The 22,833-nt window shown below is 23.9% G+C and overlaps 2 protein-coding genes across 3 annotated transcripts; both read right to left on the minus strand.

Moving 5' to 3' along the window:
- Positions 1-3,240: 3,240 nt before the first annotated feature.
- LOC114127883 (uncharacterized) lies at positions 3,241-10,090 on the minus strand. Its single transcript, XM_027992234.2, has 4 exons — positions 10,014-10,090; positions 6,400-6,517; positions 3,737-3,836; positions 3,241-3,583 (listed from the first exon to the last, which is right to left on the minus strand). Exons 2-4 carry the CDS (start codon positions 6,506-6,508, stop codon positions 3,418-3,420), a joined length of 375 nt encoding a protein of 124 aa, XP_027848035.1. The 5' UTR covers positions 6,509-6,517; positions 10,014-10,090; the 3' UTR covers positions 3,241-3,417.
- Positions 10,091-15,172: 5,082 nt separating this feature from the next.
- LOC114127886 (cilia- and flagella-associated protein 45-like) lies at positions 15,173-20,099 on the minus strand. Of its 2 annotated transcripts, XM_050207817.1 has the most exons (9): positions 19,975-20,099; positions 18,767-19,278; positions 18,356-18,516; positions 17,180-17,369; positions 16,955-17,128; positions 15,898-16,071; positions 15,618-15,833; positions 15,382-15,551; positions 15,173-15,313 (listed from the first exon to the last, which is right to left on the minus strand). In XM_050207817.1, exons 2-9 carry the CDS (start codon positions 19,208-19,210, stop codon positions 15,250-15,252), a joined length of 1,593 nt encoding a protein of 530 aa, XP_050063774.1. In that variant the 5' UTR covers positions 19,211-19,278; positions 19,975-20,099; the 3' UTR covers positions 15,173-15,249. The 2 variants fall into 2 exon arrangements, with proteins under 2 accessions (XP_050063774.1, XP_027848043.1); XM_027992242.2 differs by lacking the exon at positions 19,975-20,099 and having other exon boundaries at positions 18,767-19,313.
- Positions 20,100-22,833: the final 2,734 nt, after the last annotated feature.

Raw genomic sequence — 22,833 nt, forward strand, 5'->3', positions numbered from 1 at the left:
GCGGTAAATTAACTTTTTAATGGGGTTGTTGCGATAACGTTACATCAGCACCCGCTATACTGCTAAAGAAATTCACTTGGTTCTAAGTCAGCACAATTTATAATCTGAATAGAAACTTTTTAGTATTTAACTATACTGTTAAATCCAATAGGTTCTTTATACATGATAAAATTAAATAGTAATTTTAAGAGGACGTTGTACTCCTCATGTGTTATCTCCTTCTTACACATGTACGATATAGCAAATTTTCGTTCACCAGTTTCAAAAGTATGCTATAAGTTATGATATTAGAGTGAATTTACCTATTGTAAAATTTAAAAATAAAATTATTATTTAGGGCCTCACGTAGCCTTTTACTGATATTATTATTTTTAAGTAAGTTATGAACATTTTAAAATGTAGAATTTCAAAACGGTCATTAATTCTGAACAAAAGAGTCCAAACTACGTGAAAATAATACATTAATAACCTGAAGGTTCTATCTGTAAATTAATTTGGGTTTTAATTAAAATATTTTAAATAATTGTTTTTTTTTTTATATATATTTTTATTTAGAACAAAAACAAATTATAATAGGTACTTAGGTCTTAGAGAATAAATACGTTATTAATTTTTGACAATCATTCAAAATTGAAAATATTACAGCTTAAAGTTTGAAATTGCTTTCCTTAATAATTCGATATTTTGGGATAGAATATTTTGATTTCGAGTCCACGATATGTATTTGTATAATATTATATAAAATATATAGTTAGGTCACTAATAAAAATGTCCCCATGTCTTACTCTTGCACATGAAACTTCATCCCTTTCATGGAATTCGATACACATTCTCCTCTTAAGAAAATAAAATTACGCTTAAACCCTAGAAGATCTCGAATGATGGTTTGTGTAACGTGTTTAAGCTAAGATTATAACTTACGTTCACGGTCTAATTATTTTTTGCTATTTATTTGAGTCTCTTCTTTGTTATACAGTATACACTGCAGTAAAGGATTTTATTGAAAATATTAAAGCAAAGTATGCGAGTGAATATCAAAAACAATTTCAATAACAGTAGATACGATTTATTCCACAGGTATACTTTAATTGATTTAGTTCAATATTTTATTATATATTTAAAAAGTTTAAGATTAAATATATAATATGGTACATTCGCGGTTACTATAATTGTTTATAATATTGCATTTGTAAAATAATTTAAGTATTTTTGTTAAGTACCTAAACATTAATTTCAAATTTATAGTGGCAGAAAAGAATTTATTGGATTTTTTTTAAATATTATATATTATTTTACGTAAGAACTTCATTTTTTAAACTTCCTTTTTCATTCGGAAATTTGGAATTAATTTAATATTCTAATATTTAATTGAAATTATGTAACGTATATCAACAATCTATTCACAATATCAGTTATTAATAGTATTCGATATATTAATAACAGTTTCGGCATTTTGTACTTTATTATTATTATTTAAGTACAACAGAAAATATAACAATTCAAGAAGTAAACAACGGGATATTTAAATAGAATATTTAAAGTTAAAATCCTCGTTTGAATAAATCTTCAGGATAAGACGACGAGGTGAGAGTAGTATACACAATATTGCGATATTAGATATATATTATATATATAGTGATTACGTATACGAATACTGCGCTTTGCTGCCACTTGCAGATCCTGATAGCCTCAGGGATAAAATAACCTACGCTTGTAGGGGAAAATACCATTATATAGATATTTACCAAACCTGTGCACTCGTCCTATATATAACTTATAGTATAGGTTAAGATTCTGGGGGGATGTACGGATGAGATATGAGAATATTAGTTGCTCAGGTGGGTGTCTAGGATTTTGGAAAAAATATTTAGATAGATATAATTATAATACAATATACGTGATCTTATAACGGACAATCGTGTTTTTTATAGCATCACTTTAGAATAATATTTTTTACGTATCATACTATAGGTATAATAACTGTTAAAATAATTGTACCTACATTTTCATCATAGAATTTAAAATACAAGACGACACCAAACACGTTAAGTTAGATTAGGCATTACTGTTGTGCGTGTAATACATAGTCATATTGTTACTATTGTAAAAAGCTGAAAAAAGTAAATTTATGTGAAATAAAAGTAGGTAATAAAATGAAAGCGCTGAAAAGTGATCGCACTTAACTCAAGAATATTGTATTCATAATCAATGTAACATATGTTTAGCATTTTACGGTTATTATAACTTATTTTAAAAAGATGCTAAATAATAATTACGTAATTAGTTTTTACTTTAGTAATTTTGAAATTATACAAAACTCCATATCCCTATTACATTTTGGTGGTTCATAGTTTAATACACGGGATACTGGAGTCTTGAAAACATTTGAAGAAATAATCAATATTAATATGGTTAGTGTAAAGCTTTTTATTTTTTAATTATTTAATTATTAAACTTTACACTAACCATATTAATATTGATTAAGCCTTTTCAAGAATATGAATTACGTATAAGCAATATTTAAACTTCACCATTCAAATTGTTCAAAAAACTATAACATTTCGTTCAATTTACTGAATTTATGGGTTATTATTTATTGTATCTTAGTTTTATAATATTATATTTATATCTAAATGTTTATCTTTGTTATATTTAATTTTATTTGATATTGAGAATCAACATTCAGAACCTATCGGTGTTAATTACTTAAATTTACTTACAAATTATGAAATGTATGATTACTATATAATCAATGAATCAAAATAATTTTGCTAATTTTGTATAATTTAAATTCTAAAAATATCATAATCATAAACTATAAATTCTATACAGTAGGTAGATTAAGCTTTAGTCAATAAAAGTTTTTGAAAGCAGTGTTTATACATTTTTTTCAACCAGTGTATGTGAAACCATGTTTACGATATTATTTAAACACATTATGATGACCTACATTATTTGATTTCAACCTTGTAATAACCTATTTATAAAGTATTTTGATTAAAAAAATCATTAGACTCACCTATTATAAAAAATATAATTATTAGTAATAAATGATATGGTTTATTTAAAAAAAAAAAACTTCAGTTTGAATTGGAGGTAAAAAAAAATCATTTTTTTTCTCAACATAAATATAATGCAGAAAACTAATAAAAAAAAAAAGATAATATCATATACTATACTAATAAAAGTATAGTTATAATGATATATGATCAACTTTTATTAAAAAAAAAAAACAATCAATTGTAGACTATCAGGTATTAGTTGTTTTATTGTATAGAAAACAAGATAAATGACAAACGATTAATACAAATGTATTTATTACACCTTTGAAATCGAAACAAAAAGATATTCTTTGTTTTGGAAGAAAGAGTTAATTTCGAAAAAATTTTTAAATTAATCATTAGAATTCTAACTTATTTACTTTCCCCACCTCTGAAAGATTCCCATTCTTTGACATTTGCAATTCGCTCCCCAAAGATTGCAACGACAGGAACTACTGTTACAGCAGTACTTGCGCCTGTGATCGCAATTTCCTCCTCTTGGCACACAATATCTACGAAATACCTTATGAGTCGAAGTTTTCCTTGTTTAACAAAAAAAAAAAAATAGATAAAATAGAAAATATTTACTATTATATTATTTCCATAAAAAATGTTCTTTAATTGTATGTAACAAATTAATTCAATGAAGAAATTATATTTTAATAATTATTGTATCACTATATGTAGGTTCTTACCTTTTTTGTATATCAGGAAAAGCTAAAACCAATCCATCGTTTTTTACATCCTTATCCACGTAGTCTTCTATGTCTGTAAATAGTGCAACTTCATTTTCTTCTAAAACAAAAATAAAAGTAGGTATATCTACTTGTCGTTTTTCGATTCTTATATTTTTTAAATATGTAAATCTTACTATAACAATATATTAATTAATAAAATAAAGAGTTATTAAATTTCATTTAAATCATTTTAAGTACAAAAATCTAAGGAATAATAAAATAATAGTTATCATAATATGCTCAATGCTCATGCACGTGTACGGTTTATTTGAATAAGTACGTCAAATTTATAAACAATATGTGAAGCATTTAATTTTAGCTTTTAATTATTGTTTTCTATAAAATTGAACAGCTTTATTTTGAATTATAGTTTTTTCTTTATCTCATATTTTGTCACAAAATATTAATAAATATCTATATCTGAACTTTAAAATGTTTAGTCAAGTTGTGTTAATTTGGATTAAACATTAAAAATAATTTACTGATAAATTCTGATAGTTGAACTAATTTTCAACAACTTGTTAACAGATTTTATTTAAAAACCATAAAAGTCAATTATTAATTATTTTTAGTCCATTAATAAATTATATTATTATGTTGTATCATAATATCAAACAATGAAATTATTAATATGTATTATGTATATTGTGTTTCTATCGTCTATACCTTTTACCTTTACAGCTGTCAGCTACACACAAGAAGTATTAAATAATCAAACCAAGTAACTAAATTTACGAAGTTATTTTTGTATTATTCAATAAATGTAAAATAATATAATATCTTTATCAAGGCCACAATAACCAAGAGTGCTAAGAAGGTATACGTATAATTAAGATTTTTGTGACCCTTTTTATAGACCGTATAATTGTATAAATTGGTTTCGAAATTGAGTTTTCATAAAATATATGTGTAATAATAATAATAATTTATTGTAAAGAAAAACTTACAATAGATGATTATGCTCTTTATGGGGAAAAGTACAGATATATGCTATTACTATTAATATTACATGGCACTATTTGAATATGATTGTCTATATAATGTCGTTTAGTATTTATTGTTCAATGAGTGTCAAAGGATTTAAATAAAAATACATTAGGTAGGTATGTAATCTGAATTGATTTAATTGTATTGCAATTGAATGTACTAAATAAAAATGAGTGCTAATTAGATACCTACGTATAGGCATTAATCATATTATAGTTAACGTTAGATCAGAATCCTAAAGGAATTGGTATTTTAAATTTAGTAAATGGACGAAATCATAGGTAACCAACGATAAAAAAAGTAGGGAGCCGCATGATATAATAAAATATATAAAAGAGTTAAGAACAGAAAAAATAAGGTTATCAAATATTGTAATAAGATATTAAACTTAATAAAATGAGTAGAATACGAAACAATATAATATCATACAATAATGTAAAATTAAATTTTGTGTGGGATACTTTTGTCTTCATATAATACTATACACGTGGATTTGCCTTTATAGTGTTAGTCGTGGTGAGTAAACCGTCATATAATTATTATGTCTAAGGAACACTGTCTAGTATGAAGAAGAACACAGAGAATTCAAATTAGAATCTCCCAATCTAATTAAGAAGTGCTGTTTAAAAAAAAAAAATACTTTAAAATTTAAAAATATAGTTATGTATTTAAATAGTATGATAAAAACATAATATAAAATCACTATACCTATAACACACTATACTTTTTCTATAAATTGTAATTCAATTAATAATAATAATAATAATAGATTATTATTAATTTTCACAGGATTCTAATAAATATATTGTATAGTACCTACATTAGTACTACTTAATATGTAATAAAGTATAAATACATTATAAAGTTTAAAATACTGTTGAATCGATTTGCTTATTTAAATAACGTATCTTAATAATACTACCTAAAACCTATATCAAATATGCAGTGATTGTGTTATTGTTTATTATTATTGATATTCATTATGAATAAGGTATAATTAATTATTATAACTTTAAATTATAAGTTTTAAACACAAATATGATAAAATATGTACCCATAAATATTATTAATTGTTATGCATTTTTAATAATTGTATTTTACGAAGATTATTTTACTGTTCGTTTAATGAAGTAGATTATTAATATTGAGGTTTGAATATCAATAATACACAACAAATATTTGTGCATTCCGTTATTGTATAACAAAAAAAAATGAAATTCCTGAACATCAGCTTTCTTAGTTAGACAATAATTTATAAGTAAATCTTATTTCTTAGAAAATTATTAGAATTATATTTTATAGTTTTTTATAAAATAAATTCTTGAAAAAATATACATAATAATACCTGTAATAAACATTGAAAATATTAAAACCGGCAATTAACTCAACTAATTTTTATAATAGTAAAAATAAAATTTTTAGGGTAATATTATTGTATTTGAAATTATCACTGTTATTAATGTTATTTTTTATAAACCTAGTACAAATATACTAAAAATATTAATTTAAAAAATAGAGCTATTGCCTTTTTTATTAAAATGTTTGACCTTAGCTACTTACCACAACACTGTTATTACATTCCTAGTCAAATATTAAATGTTTTGAAATATTTGAATATTGAATTCTATACTTACCAAACGGATCTTTATCAGAGTAGTTATCTAGAGGCGATGCAGTTGACGTCATTTTCAGCACATTGAAAGATATATGGAAAACCACAAACATGGTAATGAAGTACTTCATCTTTAATTTCTGGGATTAAAAATAATTAAAATATTTCTTATAAATGTGTAAAATAACAAACCAAAATATATTATATTCAGTAAACTTAATGTCACATTTTAAATTAAAAAAATAAGAATATAGATTAGGATTGCTGATTGTATATTAATTAATGTAGTTATCAAAATAAGATACAGGATTTTATTAATTTTCTATTTGTTTTACTAATGTTATTTAAATTTCTGGTAAAGCTATTAAAAGTTATTATCAAAGTCATAATGTAATGAAATCAACTAGTCACATAGCAGGATACTTATTGCACATTATTATTTCCATTTAAGTCTTAAATGTTTTTTTCTATGTTAACGCGTAGTTTCGAAAACGAACAAATAAAATATAATATTACGTACGTCGTACATACATAATATAGACAGAAGCCAGTAGGTAATATTAAATATCATACAAAACAATTATTTCATAGAAGTGCATTCATTTAGGTAATATTATATTATATCCAGAAGGTTTTATTTTTATTTTTTATTTTTTATTACCGATTGGTTGTAACAACACATACATTAAAATTAAAATAATATAGTGTTTAGGCGGTAACCTGGAACAGTTAGTAGTTATTTATGAAATTCATCTTAGAACACATTCCAGTGTTTCACATTACATTAAAACAATAGCTGTCGTTAACGTAATAATGTGTTTACATAATGACCTATAATGTATGTTTGGAGTGTATACTTATAGGTACAATAAAACGTTGCACCTAGCAGCTATTATTCAAAAACCCTATGGTTATTCATATTTGTTAACCACAGAATGTGTTGGCAATTGTCTGTTGGAGAAAATTCGACTTTGCGTTTTTCACGGTCAGCGTAAATTTCCAGGACGAATTTACTAAATGGTATATTTAAACAATACGAGTTAATTAGATGCGTGGAATTCTATCGATTTAAATTGGAAATCAAATCAATTACCAAAGACTTACAATTATTGTTAATAAAATCACTTAGGTATATATTTAAATTTGGATTGATTATATTAATTTCCTCGTGTATACAGTTTTTTTGTTGTTCATTAATCTAAAACAATTTCATAAAACTCAAAAATATTCGAAATACTTATCTGTCATATCTGTAATTGTTTTTTTTATATATAATATATATATTATCAGTTGGTACTAGGAAGTACCATAATTCCTATTTTGTGTTTGTTAAAATGACTCATAAGTAAAAATAATGAATAGGCGATTAATAAAATAATTGTTTCATAATTTATAATAATTCATATACGCAACAGAATGAATTAATATGACTACCTATCTCTAATTTGAGTATCACGTTTATGTTGTATTTTATCAAATTGTACTTAATTGTAGGTAACCGACTAGTACTCAAAATAATGTATCATATACATATAGTCTTTATACTAATAATATTTTCAATTTGCAATAACTCAACCTATACCTAATCATTAATTGAAATATGAATCTTAAAAAATATATGCAAAATCTTAGAAAAAAATCATTTCATAGAACATCAAATTGAATGTAATATCATAAATTATACTTAAATATATTTTATATTTAAACCGTAAATTTGTAATTAATTTTTATACTGAGTTAAAAAAAGTCATGATATTCTATTAAAATAGCTATATTTGTTAAACATTTTACATTGTTATCTTATTATTATTCAATTTAACGTAATTATAAAGCCATATAAGTATTACAACTGTGTTTGTTTTTTTTGTTTTGGTAAAGAATATTTTAAAACAACAATTAGAATTTAATTATAGGATTTAATTTTTTTTTTTGTCTTATATAGATTATTGCTTAAATTATATTATATTTATTAATTTTTATCAAAATAAATACCTATGTTTTAAGTATTTATCAATTAAATAAATATTGGCTGAATCAAAATATTGACCAAATGTCTATCTCATAATTACAACAAAATTCATCTTTGTCGCTTATCTTTACACTATAAAATTTGATATATTTTAATCATACTATCGTATTTGTTGGTCATTAATTATTCTAATAAATAAATATGTAGAAAATCTATCCCAAACCAGGGACTATTGCGATGCAAATGATTGATAAACAAATAAATACTAATTGAATTATGGCTAAATAAAGTGGTAATTTATGTGATTTATATCTAACATAGCTTATTATAAAATATTAAACCAATTAAATAATGGTGTTTTTATTTTAAAAGTGATTATGGTTTATTTATTAAATATCATTTTTTTAATGGAAAAGTAACAAATAATAATGGAAATATTTATTTTTATTTATTTACCGTTTCAAATAATCATTTATACTTTCAAAAGAGTTTACAAAAGGTTATTTTTTATTATTTATTATTTACGGATTGTCATTATTTATATTGATGCAAATTCTTAGCTGTTATATTTTTTAATTAAATCGGTGTGATTTAAAAGGCGTATTAATAATAGCAATGAACTTAAAGTCATTTTAATTTTAGCTCATAACTAAAGCTTATAAGATTAACACAAAATAAAATCATTAGCTTTATTTATGTACCTAGTATTTAATAAAATAAAAACCAAGAAATAGTATAATTATTTTATTAATATTAATATATAAAACCTATATATTATATATGTAATTGTTTTTATTCAATAGTAATCAAAATCTTATCATATACATTATAATATTGTTTTTGTTTCACATTGTGTTTATTTCTTTAAAAACCTTGTGACTAAAACTTTTATTCTTCTAATAACAAAATATTACCTTTAAAACATTTTTATACTTATAATCATTTATATCAAAAAATAAAATGCAGGCATTTAACAGTTAATTTGTATTACAATTTATAAGAAAAAAAATATTTTTATTTTTATTCTAAAACGTATTTAGTTGCGCGAGTAATATTTAATAAACGTCAAATACTAATTATGGTAGATAAGATGCATACTGTCATGATGTATACTCGTATTTTAAATAGTTATTTATTTCTAAGGGATAAATTATAGAATTTTTCAAGCATGCTGATGATTGTTTATTGAGTTGATTTAATTATTTCTTTATAAAATCTTGTTAGTTTTTAATTTACATAGTACAAATTGTAACAAATGATAAAAGTATATAAAAAATATTTTTATTGAAACCTACTTGTAATATCTAACAGATATTAGTAAATATATTCATTTTTAATTATTTATTTGATAGTTATATATTTTTTGTTAGTTAATATATTAATAATTTCATGAGTATTTATTTTTTAAGAAACTATTTTTAAACAGTTAACTATTACATACAAATATATAATCCAATATAATATACATTAGCCGATATATATATTATTATATCATAAAAATAAATAAATAAAATAACTATTTTTATTTTAATGTCTATTATAAGTAACAACTTAACTATAACGAGTATTATAGCTTACAAGTATTAATAAGTATATTTACAGTATATAATTCATTAATTTAATTTTTTTCAACTCAAATTGAAAAAAATTTAAAAAAAAAAACTTACTTTCAAGATGTGTATAGGTAGACGACGTAAGACGATGGACGTAAGAGTACGAAGTATACTAAATAGATTCTGAGCAATATTATGACAATTCCAGCTTTTATACGGAAGAGCCAACGAGCGAAGGGTGGAAAAATCACCCAACTAGTATTGTGAGCGCAAACTCCTTTTCTGATTCGGGTCACATATAAGAATAACGAATTATATTTGGTTCTTAAGTTTCTTCGTTGTTCATAAAATATATATAACCAATTAATTAAATTACAATACAAACATAAAAAGTATACACATATATTTCTTTGTATCGAGTCAAATATATAAAAATAATATAATATATTATTTTAAATTTATTTTTCTTTAATTAAAAATATTAACAATGTATAATAATTAAACTTGAAAATAAATATAAATAAAGAATTGAAAACATGAGTGTATAATGATATCAAAAGTGACCACTTAAGGACATAAGTTTGATTTTTTGTTAATTTGATTACAGTGAAACTACCCTCAATAAAAATTTCAAAATAGTGGATATTTTTATGGCTAGATTATGATAATTTTTATTGTAATTATTATCTACCTATGTAGTTTTATTTCATTAAAATGTACATTTTACAAGCTATTATACTAGGTATTATAAATTATTTTATCCGTCTTAAAATAGCTTTCTTTTAATATTAATACATACAACTATAAAAGTATATCCATGCATAAAAATACCTAATATTAATATACATAATGATATGTGTATTATTTTTTTTCATTTACCACCCTCTTCCATTTAAATAGTAGACTCTTCTAAATAGCAGATAAAATTTAGATGACAGAATATAAGAATGTCTATTATTAAGTGGTTTCACTGTATACGTTTTCGAATATTAAAATAAATTGCTAAATTCCTTAATTATAGAATTGTTCATTCTTGTTTTTTTTTAAATCTATTTTTATTGATTTATATTTTGTTTATTTTTAATATAGAATGAATCAACAAATTGAAATACCAAATATTAACTAAGTTACATATATTACATTTGTTGTAAGGTAATCCATTAAATAAAAAAAATTTAAAATTGCATTATTTTAATAATTTTAAATTATATATTCATTAAATAATTCTTAAAGATTGTATTTGATTTTTACATATCTCCCTATATGTACATTTATATTCAAGGAAAAATAAAATAATTATACAATACAATATTTATTTAAATTGATAAAATTATAATAAATTATAAAAACATGTACCTATTAAAGGTCCACGCATTGCAGCGGTGGTCGTAAAATTCTATTATCTTTCATCACGTCAGTAAGTTTAAAATTGTGTCCGACTGCATTTTTGACCTACGTCTCTACAATGTGTACCTGCTCTTTAGAAATTTATAACACATTCTTAGACAAATTTTATTTTCAGTCTTATATGGTTATTAGAAATGTAGGAAGTATTTGAGTTTAACTAATAAACTGAGTTCTCTTAAAAAAAAGCTTTCAAATGCATTTTAAAACTGATTATTAATAATAATTATTATAGATTAGTAGGTAGTGTCTTATGCAAAAAAAAATTCAAATATGTAAAATTTAATTATAATTTCATAATTATAAATTATTATATAATATATATATTAATTGCCTATGTATTATATATTTTCTTTTAATTAATAGGTAATTTTATTTATTTTGTTTAATGATTGAATTTAAGTTATGCTGTAAAAAATAATTTATATCAATATTTTCATTTAGTTATTTTTTTTTTTTTTGATGAAAGTTTACGAAGAAAGTCTATTAATAATATAATAATCATAAATTCAACAATGCCGTTTATTTCCCTAGTTTCCGACGGATAGTTTTTAAGTCGGATGCTATTAATATTATAAAATATTAACTAGGTTAAAGGAGATATAAACACTTTAATACGTAATTGATTTTAAAAGTTTTAACATCATAACAACTTAACGAGTAGTACTTTCTTCAATAATTCAAAATTAGATTTTTATCTACGAAATCAAGTATATAAAATATGACACCGTGGTCTCTGGATTATAAACTTTTACAGTGATTTCTAGTTTTCAAATCAAATTCACCATAATATATTTAATACTTAAAGTTATTTTTTCTTTATTTAAGTCTTGATATCATTTTATATTATTTAAATATGTTTAGTAAATTGTAATGTTATATATAGGATATATTATGACAGTAAGTTGTAAGTAAGTATACCAGTAATTTAATTGCTAATGTTGATTATTATTTTGGGTAATTGATTGGTAATGATGTTTTTTTCTAAATCAAAATCTAAATTAATTTATATATTAAAACTTCAACATGAATTCCTGTGAGGTTTTATCATAAAGGATAATATATGAGTTTTTTTGGGTGTATAACTTAAATAAGTTAAATCATAGTCAAAAATAAAAATACTATTGATAAACGATGATGCACTGGCCACCGCACCAAAAATTAATAAATCTTTATATTTATTTTTATTAACATTGTATACAGTACTATATTTCTACAGTATTAAAACGTAAACCACAGGTGTGAAATGGCAAGAATCCAACCGACATAAAATGTTTTACTGTCACAAAGGCGCGACACGAATATAATATTATAACATATATATATATTTTTGTTATTTATTTATTTTGCTATTATTAAAAAGTAATATTTCGTCTGAAATTCCTCGCATTCTTCAGTTTTTCGATCTTGAATCTTTTTATAATCAGAGAATTTTGTTTGTGCTTTCAACGCATCAAATTTCTAACGTTATTACTTCGAAATAAACGAAACGATAATTAAAAAAAAAAAAAATCCAAAAGTCAAAAAAGCAAAAATCTGTCTGGGAACGGACTGAGGATAAATCTTTATTTATTTTTGACATGTATATGTCTTATGGCTGGGGTATTCTGTTAATTTTTGCGACACCGAGAATGTTACCACTCGAGACGGTGATTGTTTATAGCAACTGGTTGTTATAGCAACCGGTTGCTATGTAAAAATCGTGTCGCGCCTTTGTGACGGTAAGAAATTTCACGTCGATCGGATTCTTACTATTTCACACCTCTGGTTTACGTTTTAGTACTGTACAGATACAGTACTGTATAAAATGTTAATGAAATAAATATACAGATTTATCAAAAATCCTATTATTTTATTTCTTAGGTATTCTATTTTATTACACATAACTTATAAATTATTGCTCTAAAATAAAATGTACCTAAATTGTACTACTGAAATATTATGTAACTTTATATTTTTCTAATAATAATAAAATTATTGGCACATACGCCATCTACTGGTTAAAAAAATGATTAATTTATGGATTATTTAAAGAGTTAAATTCTGAATTTTCTCAGACCTTGACAGAACAATTATTTTTACAATGAAAAAAGGCAAAAATAATATTATAACTTTATAATATACGAAACTATTAAGTATTAGGTATTTAACGCAAAATTTTATTTCAGTTATCATGTTGATTTTATTCGTAATAAATCTTTTATGAAGTTGGAATTATTAAAACGCATTTGTAGTGATTTTAATGATAGTTCTGCTTTAAAAATAAAATATTGTTTTCTAGTACGTTCTTATATTAATTATACCTCATTAATTTGGCTCTCAGATAGTATTTATCAAAACAAAAGTCTACCTATCTAGTGTCCAAAATAATTTATTAAGATAATTAACTATTAAGTGTAATTTTGAAAGACGCTCTGATTCTGCAGGGAATATTAATATTAGTTTTTTTTTTAAATATAATTCCCTTAAATAATAGATTTAACATGTTAAAATCAAAATTTCTTTTTAAACTACTACATAATTAATTGACTGCCCAGAGCTTTTAGAACGTATTGATTTAAAAATAATTGTGAAAAAAGCAGGTAAGCGGGTACCGCTCTGCTGTACCTACATTAGGTGCATTTTGGATCATTATTATATATTATAGGAGTGTTAGGTATATTTGAGTCTAATGATAGATATTATATTATACAAAAAACGATTCTAAACGAAGATGATTTGTTAGCCTAGGATATAATTTCCAGTGGTTGGTTAAAAAGGTGGTTTATGTTTTAATGGCTTGAATACACCAACATTTAAGTTCTTTTATAATTATTGTAACCTAAACTTATGGAAAAATGTTTTTTCGTCACTTTTTTTTTTTTGTTTTTTTCTGATTTTTTTTAAAAACTGTTGGAAAATGTTTATTTTTGACCTCTATAATGCACCAAGGATATTCACTTTGCCATCGGAAACCACCCCCAAAGTTTGAAATTGTAGCATTTTTTCGACTAGTTATGCTATACACAGACACAAACAAATAAATAGACTAAATATTAAGCAAAAACATTATGCCGATTAATCAAAAAAAAAAAAAAACACATCATTGTAGAATCAATACATTCATCACTCCGTTCAAGATCTAAAATGCTAGAGAGATGTACTTTTTATTTATCTAGTATTAACACTAACTACATGTCTATTACTACCCTTCTAATATAACTGGAATTGAATAATAATAACAATATTGTATTAATTATTTAATTGTCATATTTTATATTTTTACTTTCTATTATTATATATTATATTAATTATATTTGTTTATTTGTGTAACACATTACAAATGTGCTCAATATACTGTAATTATTTTATATTGTAAATTAATTGGAATATTACTTCGTAATAAAATATTATTATTATTAAAACACAACGCACATATAAGGTTTTACTAAATGACAGACATACTACTGTACAATTCTTACTTTTGTTTAATATTTATAGTATACTTGACCTATAAAGCATGAGCTGGGACAGTAAACACTGTATTTTGTTTGAGATTTATAATTATTAATTGATAACATGACTCATATATGATCCCAATATGATACATTTTATTTAATAGATATATACATATTTTTTATTTATTCATGTATATAAATGTTTTTTAGAACAAACTAAAACACAGAGTACCTTTTAAAATTATTTAACATTAGTATACTTCTAAAAATAAAATAATTTTTTTAAAATAAATTATGTTTGTTACTATATTAGTTAACTCTGGTATGACTAAAAATAATATAATATAATAATATATTTTTATTGTACCTACCCATAATTTGCAATTTATTTTATTTTAAGTTCATAAATATTATTATTTATCAATAACACTATTCGGTTGGTATAATATTATGATCAGAATAATACAATTAATTTAAATGTACTTTTATTAACCATTGTTGTTGCGATATCAGTCTTTTAATTTTAATTGTCTCTCGACACCTTGTACATACTTCGTCGGTAAATTATATGTCCTAAAATAACAATATGAATATAATAATATTGTCAATCCATTATAAATAAATATTATATTAGATTTTACCTAAGCCCTTCGACTTTCTTTTTCATCGTAGCACGTAATGCTTTTTCCCTAGCAGCTTCACGTTGTTGGTATATGACGCCTTCCTGGAAATACTGTTTTCTTTCCTTGATTCTTTCCAATTCCTTTTCACTGATTTGCTTCAATAAATTTTTCCTGTGTGTATCAAGTTTCTAATATCAAAGAAATTAGGTTGTTACCAAAATTATATATGATCATTTCAATTAACAGAATCATACCAATTTAGTTTGTCTATCAAATTCTTTGGTTCTTTCGATTTCCTCTACGTTAAGTTTAATAATTTTGTCAAACTCTTCTTTCTCTCTTTGTATTTCAAAAGCATAACTTTCCCTTTGTCCTTCAATTTGTCGTGTTCGAGCTTGCTTCAAATCTTCATTTTGTTTTATCTTTCTTATAGCCTCTTCGCGTTCCTTACGTCGCCACTCTCGTTCTACCTATGTGTCCAATTTATATGTTATGATTGCAATACGTGGGTTACAAATTATTTAAAAAAATTACTTTGTCTTGTGTTCGGAGTGCGTTTAGCTCATCCTTAGCAGCTTGAAAATCTTGGGAGGCTTTTTGATTTGCTTGAATCTTGGCGATTTCTTTTTCTTTAGACATTTTAAGTTTTTTCACCTCTTCTTCATACGCCATTTCCCGTTCATTCTTTTTTCGATCGTATTCTTGTATCTATGTATTAATACCAATATATATTTAAAAACAGGTAGTATTTTAGATTATATATAAAAGAAATTTCAATTTTTTAAGTTTTTTTCTATAAACATTAACTAAAAATCATTTCCTGGGTTTAAATCCTTGAAAATTTAGTACAAGATCCCTCATAAGTTGTCCTTATACTTGTATAAAAATTATAAAAATACATAGTCATAACTTTTTTTTTAACACTTTCATTTGAAGTTCAAAATTTTACAACATTTGTGAAAGTCTTGAAAATTTACAAATTACAAGTGTTTTGTAGTAAAAAATATTGTACTTGTATAGCTATGATATGAAAATTTCATACAATGTTCCTTATAAGTAGTCCATACTGAGAATAAAAATATCTTAAGATCACAATAATTTATATACATAATACATATTTTTAGTTTAAATTTGGACGAAATTGCACATTTTAACCATGAATAATGATATAAATGTTTTTGTTATAATTCAAAAATATTTTGTTGGAACATAAAACTGCTCTTAGGTATCTATATTATGAATTTTACAGTACGCAATACAGTTTTAAAATACTGAGATTAGTTTTAAGATATTATCTGTTTATACTATACCAAAGAACTTAACTAAACATAATATTAAAAGTAAAATAATTGGCTTTAATATCTATATCACTAAAAATATCATGAAATATGTTAAGCAATATTAGATCGTTTTCGCTCAGAATCGTTTTTCATTTACAATGATATTATCATTAAAATCAAATTCAACACACCTATTACATATTTAGTTTTAGCAAATTCAAGTAAATTCAATACAGTCTTATCCTATCATTACAAAAGGTGTGTAGATACAAATTAAACTAGCTTTAATATATTTATTTTTGTACAAATACCTGTAAGATTTCAACTTTCACTAATTCTTTTTCTATTGTTTTTAAATCTTTTAGCTGTGCATTAATTTGTAAAAATTCTTTTCTCATCTCAGCCTGTTGTATCAATTTGTTTTTATAATCTATTACTTCAGCGCGTTGAGCCTCGATTGCAGCTTCTGTACGAATCCTTGCATCCTAAACGAATAATTGTAACTCATGTATTTTTTAATCGATTATTGATTATACTTCTGCAGCTCTAGCAGCATCCCATTCTCTGGTGATCTCATTTTCTTTCATTTGTTGTATAATTTCTGTCGCTTGTAATTTTTTTTTTAATCTGTCAGCTTCTACTGCTTTTTTGTATTCCTTAGCTGCTAATAAACGTTGTTGTTCCATGATTTCTTCCGATCTACGTTGTTCTTGTTTCATTTCTTTTCTAAAACGTATTTTAATATTTCCATTCTACCTAATGTGCATTAAATAATATGTGCCTACTGCCTATGTAATAAAGTTGAATTCTTGTAAACTAATAATACAAAATATACATTAAGTCTTATAAACTATACAACTTTTAACATTCAGATGATGACACTAGAAATGTTGGTTCAGAATTTTGCGTGGAATATAAAAAGTTTACTAATTACTACTCTCTGCCCACGGGTTTTTAGTTTTAATGTACTATCTATACATTTTAGATTCTAAGCGGAGCAATGAATGTATTGATTTTACAATGATGTGTTTTATCTGTAAACAAATTTTAGGATATTAAAAATGCTTCAATTTTCAAAAGTTTCTGGTAGAAAATTGGATTTAAAAGGTATTATTTTAAAAAAAATTGGGATGGGGGGGGGGGGGGTAAAAGTAAAAAAGTAAATTTAATAAACATAAATTAGAAATTTATTTAAAAAAACCTATTCACAATTAACGTTTGATTGTTAAATTAAAAGTCACATGCTCGATAAGTTTAATAGCTTGTATATTTTCTGTATTATTAGAAAACTATAAATTTATATATTTATATTTTATCACCATTATTTGTGATACTTTTGAAGTGAAACTTCTTTACTGAGGGTATGTCAAAAATATTTAGTCATGTGATCGACAGATCAGAACGACACGTTTATTATTGTTACTGTAGAAACAAAATTATTACTATTACTATAATAAGTTTAGGAGCAATAAGCCTCGATTTAAATATGTCGTCAGCTGTGATGGACTACCTGAACTGTTATTCCAACCTGTTGGTCACGTTACTAATTTTTTTCTCCTTTTTCTTCCTTAGTAAAGTAGTTTCACTTCATACGCGCGTACTTGCAACACTCACCAGTTTTTTTTAGTTCAGAACTAGGTATTGTTTTTTACATTGTGTATTGTTGAAAAAATATTTATTAAATACTGCTGTGTTATAACTATATTGCTTACTGTATAAGTTCTTTTTCTTCAATTTGTGCACATCTAATTGCGTGGCATTTGGTACTCAATATTAACGAGTTACACTGTTTTATTTCGTACTCTTGTTCCTGTCTTAATTCATATGCTCTATTCAGTAGATAGTTGGTTTTTTTATTCGCTTCTTCGTCCAACTGTTAAAAACAATACTTATTTAGCGAAAATTGTTATAACCTACAAATAAATAAATGACTAGGTAATTACAGTACTGAGAGTTATGACACTCATCAAACTTTTAATATAAATATGAAATATAAAAAAATACCTATATAATACTAAAATATGCAAATCAATAATTTCGTTTAGAAATTAAAATCATTTTTTTGGTATTTTGTCACTTTAGATAATTATAATTTGTTGAATTATTTAAAATATACAGCTGACCTTAGCAAGTTTTGGCCCTTTAGTTTTTGTCAACATGTTAAATTTTTGCAAATGTTCTTTTCTAGCTTCACTTTCAGCCTTAAGCCGTTCTTCGTTGGCAATATGCTGTTGAATGGCCATCTGCTTTTCTTTCGCAGTCACCACCACAGAAGCATTTTTTAACCGTTCGTATGTGCTCTTGTCCAGTACTCGTTTGCCTGGTAAAGACTGAATTGATTTACCTAATTTGTCCAGCTTGCAAATACGTTGCTGTAATTTGAAATGGTCCAAATCACTGCGTGGTTGAGGTTTGGAGCTTTCATTGGTTATCGTAGATTTTTGGTTTTCTTTATCATCCTTGCTTTCTTTTAAGATTGCTCCACATGGTGTATCATGAGGTTTTTGAATTTCCAACTTTTTTGAAGTATTTAATTCCACACCATTATCGGAAAATGTTGTACTCATTTTCGCCAAAGTTTGTTGAAAATAATTAATATTTAATATGTATGTTTATAAATCGAACGTTGATATTACTAGAATGTCAATAATATATCACGATTTTCAAAATAAACTATAATAATATATGATATTATTACAATTAAAAAGTTTGATATATTTTCCAAAAATTATTCATAAAAATATAAATAATAAATTTGTTTAATCGGTCACTATGACTGTATTTCGAGAAATATTAACATTTTAACGTCGTTTAAATATTCCTGTATAATAAATGATTACTTATATAAGTATTTTACCGGAAAATTTAAAGTAAATCTAGAAACACTGAGTTGGAGTATAACAGATAGTAAGTTATTATAATCATTTTTATATTTTAGACTTATCAGATGTACAAAATAAAGTATATATATTTATGCAAAAAGATAATATTCATGTTATTTACGTATAACTCACATTATATACTTTGTCGAATCGATAACACAAAAAAAAAACACCGAGGGTAAAAATAATCTATAAATTATGGATAGATTTCAAGTTTTTAAAGTTTAAATAATTAAAAGCTACTAATTTATAGTTTACGTGCCGAACAAAATTTACCGTATTACGTTTTATAATAATACATTTCTAGCCGAGTTTAGATATTATTTCTTCTAAAAAAATATCTAAACAGTATTTTTGCTTATAAAATAAATAACTATGATTTTAGAAATAATAATGGCCAAACTTAAATATAATCCATAACATAAAAGAAACCTTAGTTTTAGAGGTACCTATGAGAATCTCTGGATGTTTTGCGTCTTTTTCAAAATTATGGGATTTTTTCACATGATTTTTTGTTTCAATAAAATTTGTTTCATTTTAATTCAAAATATGAATAAAGTACATGAATGTATTGCAGAGCATGAAAATCCTTATCTATAAATACTTATTTTATGATAGTTATGGATACGGTTGCGTGTTTTATTTTCATAATTTCTCAGAAACGTATAGAGTTAAATGGTTAAATTTAAAGAGAAAAAAAATTAACCTAATCTTTACCGAGTAAACCTACATTTAGAGCCATGTTTATCTTTGTATAATTTAACCAAAAATCGTACATTTCTACATTATAGTGGAAACCATAATTCTGTAAATTTCAACAACTTTACTACTAGTTTTTTCTTTATTCAAATTCAATACAGTTAGTGCTTTTACTTTGTTTCTAATATTATTCATTTTACGTACTTTTAAATTATCAGAAATAGAACTTTTAGGAACTATAAAAAGTTCAGCCACTTAAGTTTCTTAGTTACATAATCGTTGTTAAGAAGAAATATATAATTTTATTGATGTTTTCATTGTTATAGTTTTAAAAACTACTTCTGAAAACTTCACAAAAATACGTTCTTGTTATTATTACGCCTTTATTACTCTTCAAAATTATTCGTTAAATAAAAATGTTTTGAAAAATATAACGTACCTAAATAATATTATTTATTTTAGTTGATAAAATTTATATAATTATTTAATTATATAATTTATGTTTAGTATCTAAGAAAACGTACACTTGCAAGTCATAGGATCTCAATTTAAAATGGAAAAAACGCTTTTTCAACATTAATATAAACAATTGTACAACAGTTAATATTGTGAAATGAAAAACTATAAATACATAATATAAAAAAACAAAATTTACTTCTATAATATTATTAGAGTTACGAACGGGTTGAAGTAAAATTGGGTGTAGTATTATTGCGTACCATATATTTTTGTTATTTATCATGGCACGATTTCATAAGTTATATTTTTAGAGTTAACCTATGTTTTTTAAAAGTTTATAAATTCCTTAAAAAAAAAAGTAACTTATTATATAACTGAGTTAAAAGTAATTCTACTTTTATTGTTTGAATATAGTTAACGACCAGCGTTGTGAGTAATAAAAGTTCACACTATTTATCATTGCTATGGGTATATTTTGTTAGATGATCGTTCAGTTGCATTATAAGATAAACATTTGTTGTGGTAATGTAGTTAAATGTATGAAATGTAATATGCCTAGTAATATTGTTATAAAACATGGGAAATACAATAAAAAAAATTAACCAGACTGGAGGAAAGACTTGGAATTAGTTGAGACAAATAAACACCATGTTATATGTAGGTATGTTATACCTTATACGTCTTTAAACGAATAAAATTTGATACGATTTTATTATAATTGTTAAACTGATGAATGTACAAAATACTTCAAATTTTAGGTTTACATAATCATAATAGATTTATTACGATTTGAAAAATCAAACAACAAGTTCTACGAGAAAATGTTAAATTGTAAATTTGGCAACGTTTAATAGGTACACAACCGTGTCATATTCATAAGTTTCCATTGTTATTCAAATAGCACACACAATTGTGTTTTCAAAAAAGTAAATCGTACACAGTCGGGACGTTGGGATGTACTCAAATATTTATTCAACTACATCAATTTATTTAATTGCATTTATCATCTAGCATAATCAGTTACAAATTGTAGTCTAAATCTATATCATAGTGGCTAAAAAATATTAAAATATTATAGTTGTATTTAAATTTAATAAAGCTAATTATAACATACGAGTATAATAAATGTTTATTTTTCGTGTATTTTACAGTAAATTGTTACATATTTTGAGATTTCTGTGATCAATTAATATGTTGTTATGGGCTACGAGATATCTATAAGATATCTATGAGATATCAAGGCTAACCATCTGGATTTAAATCTGATACTGGCACGCAACAATGTAGTAGTATAAAAATCTAAAATTGGCACTATCACTAATCACTACTCTTCAAATTATTCCGTACTCTATACTCTATAGTCTATAATCTATTCCACGGTTATCCATCAGTTAGGACATTGTCCGACTATGTGTTCTAACCAATATGGTTAGCAACCATAGTTTAATATTGATTTTAGACTGAATATTTAATAGTGAGTTTAGGTAGCGTACAGTTAGTAGTGAATAGTACGTACCAGTGGCATTTGCTTCCTTTCTCTGAACGCTGTAGTTGTAAATGTATTATTTACAAGCTTATTTTTCCTTGTAGTAGGTACTATGCAGTGGACGTAAACAGGTGTTATACTGTTATATACGTATGGAACTTATTGACAAATATTAAAAATATTACAATAGTTAATTTTTTTTTTTTATGTCGTAAACTGTAGGGTGACCAATGGCCATATTAAAAAAAAAAAAAAGATAGGACACTTTTTTGCAATAAGTAAAAAAAAATATATTGAATATCAAAACATGAAACAATTTATAATATATAAATATATTATAAATACTACTTATGTCGTATATAGATACTAAAAAAAAACATTTACAATATTATTTATAATTTCCAACCGATGTTATTTTCGTTTTTTTTTCATCAAAAAATGTATACTTTGTTGAATATTATTCAAAATAGGGAAATCTATAAATTGGACATATTTTAATATTTTCGATTCGTAAAAATTATAACATATCAATATAACTTGTGATTGGTACAATACCATACTATTATAAAAATTTTAAAGATTTTTCCAAAACATAAATAATAATTGATACGAAAAAATTAGGAATTTTACAGAATATCCAATTTTATAGAAATATACTATATAT

This window comes from Aphis gossypii, chromosome X (genome assembly GCF_020184175.1).
Source record: "Aphis gossypii isolate Hap1 chromosome X, ASM2018417v2, whole genome shotgun sequence".
In the NCBI taxonomy this organism is placed as follows: Eukaryota; Metazoa; Arthropoda; class Insecta; order Hemiptera; family Aphididae; genus Aphis; species Aphis gossypii.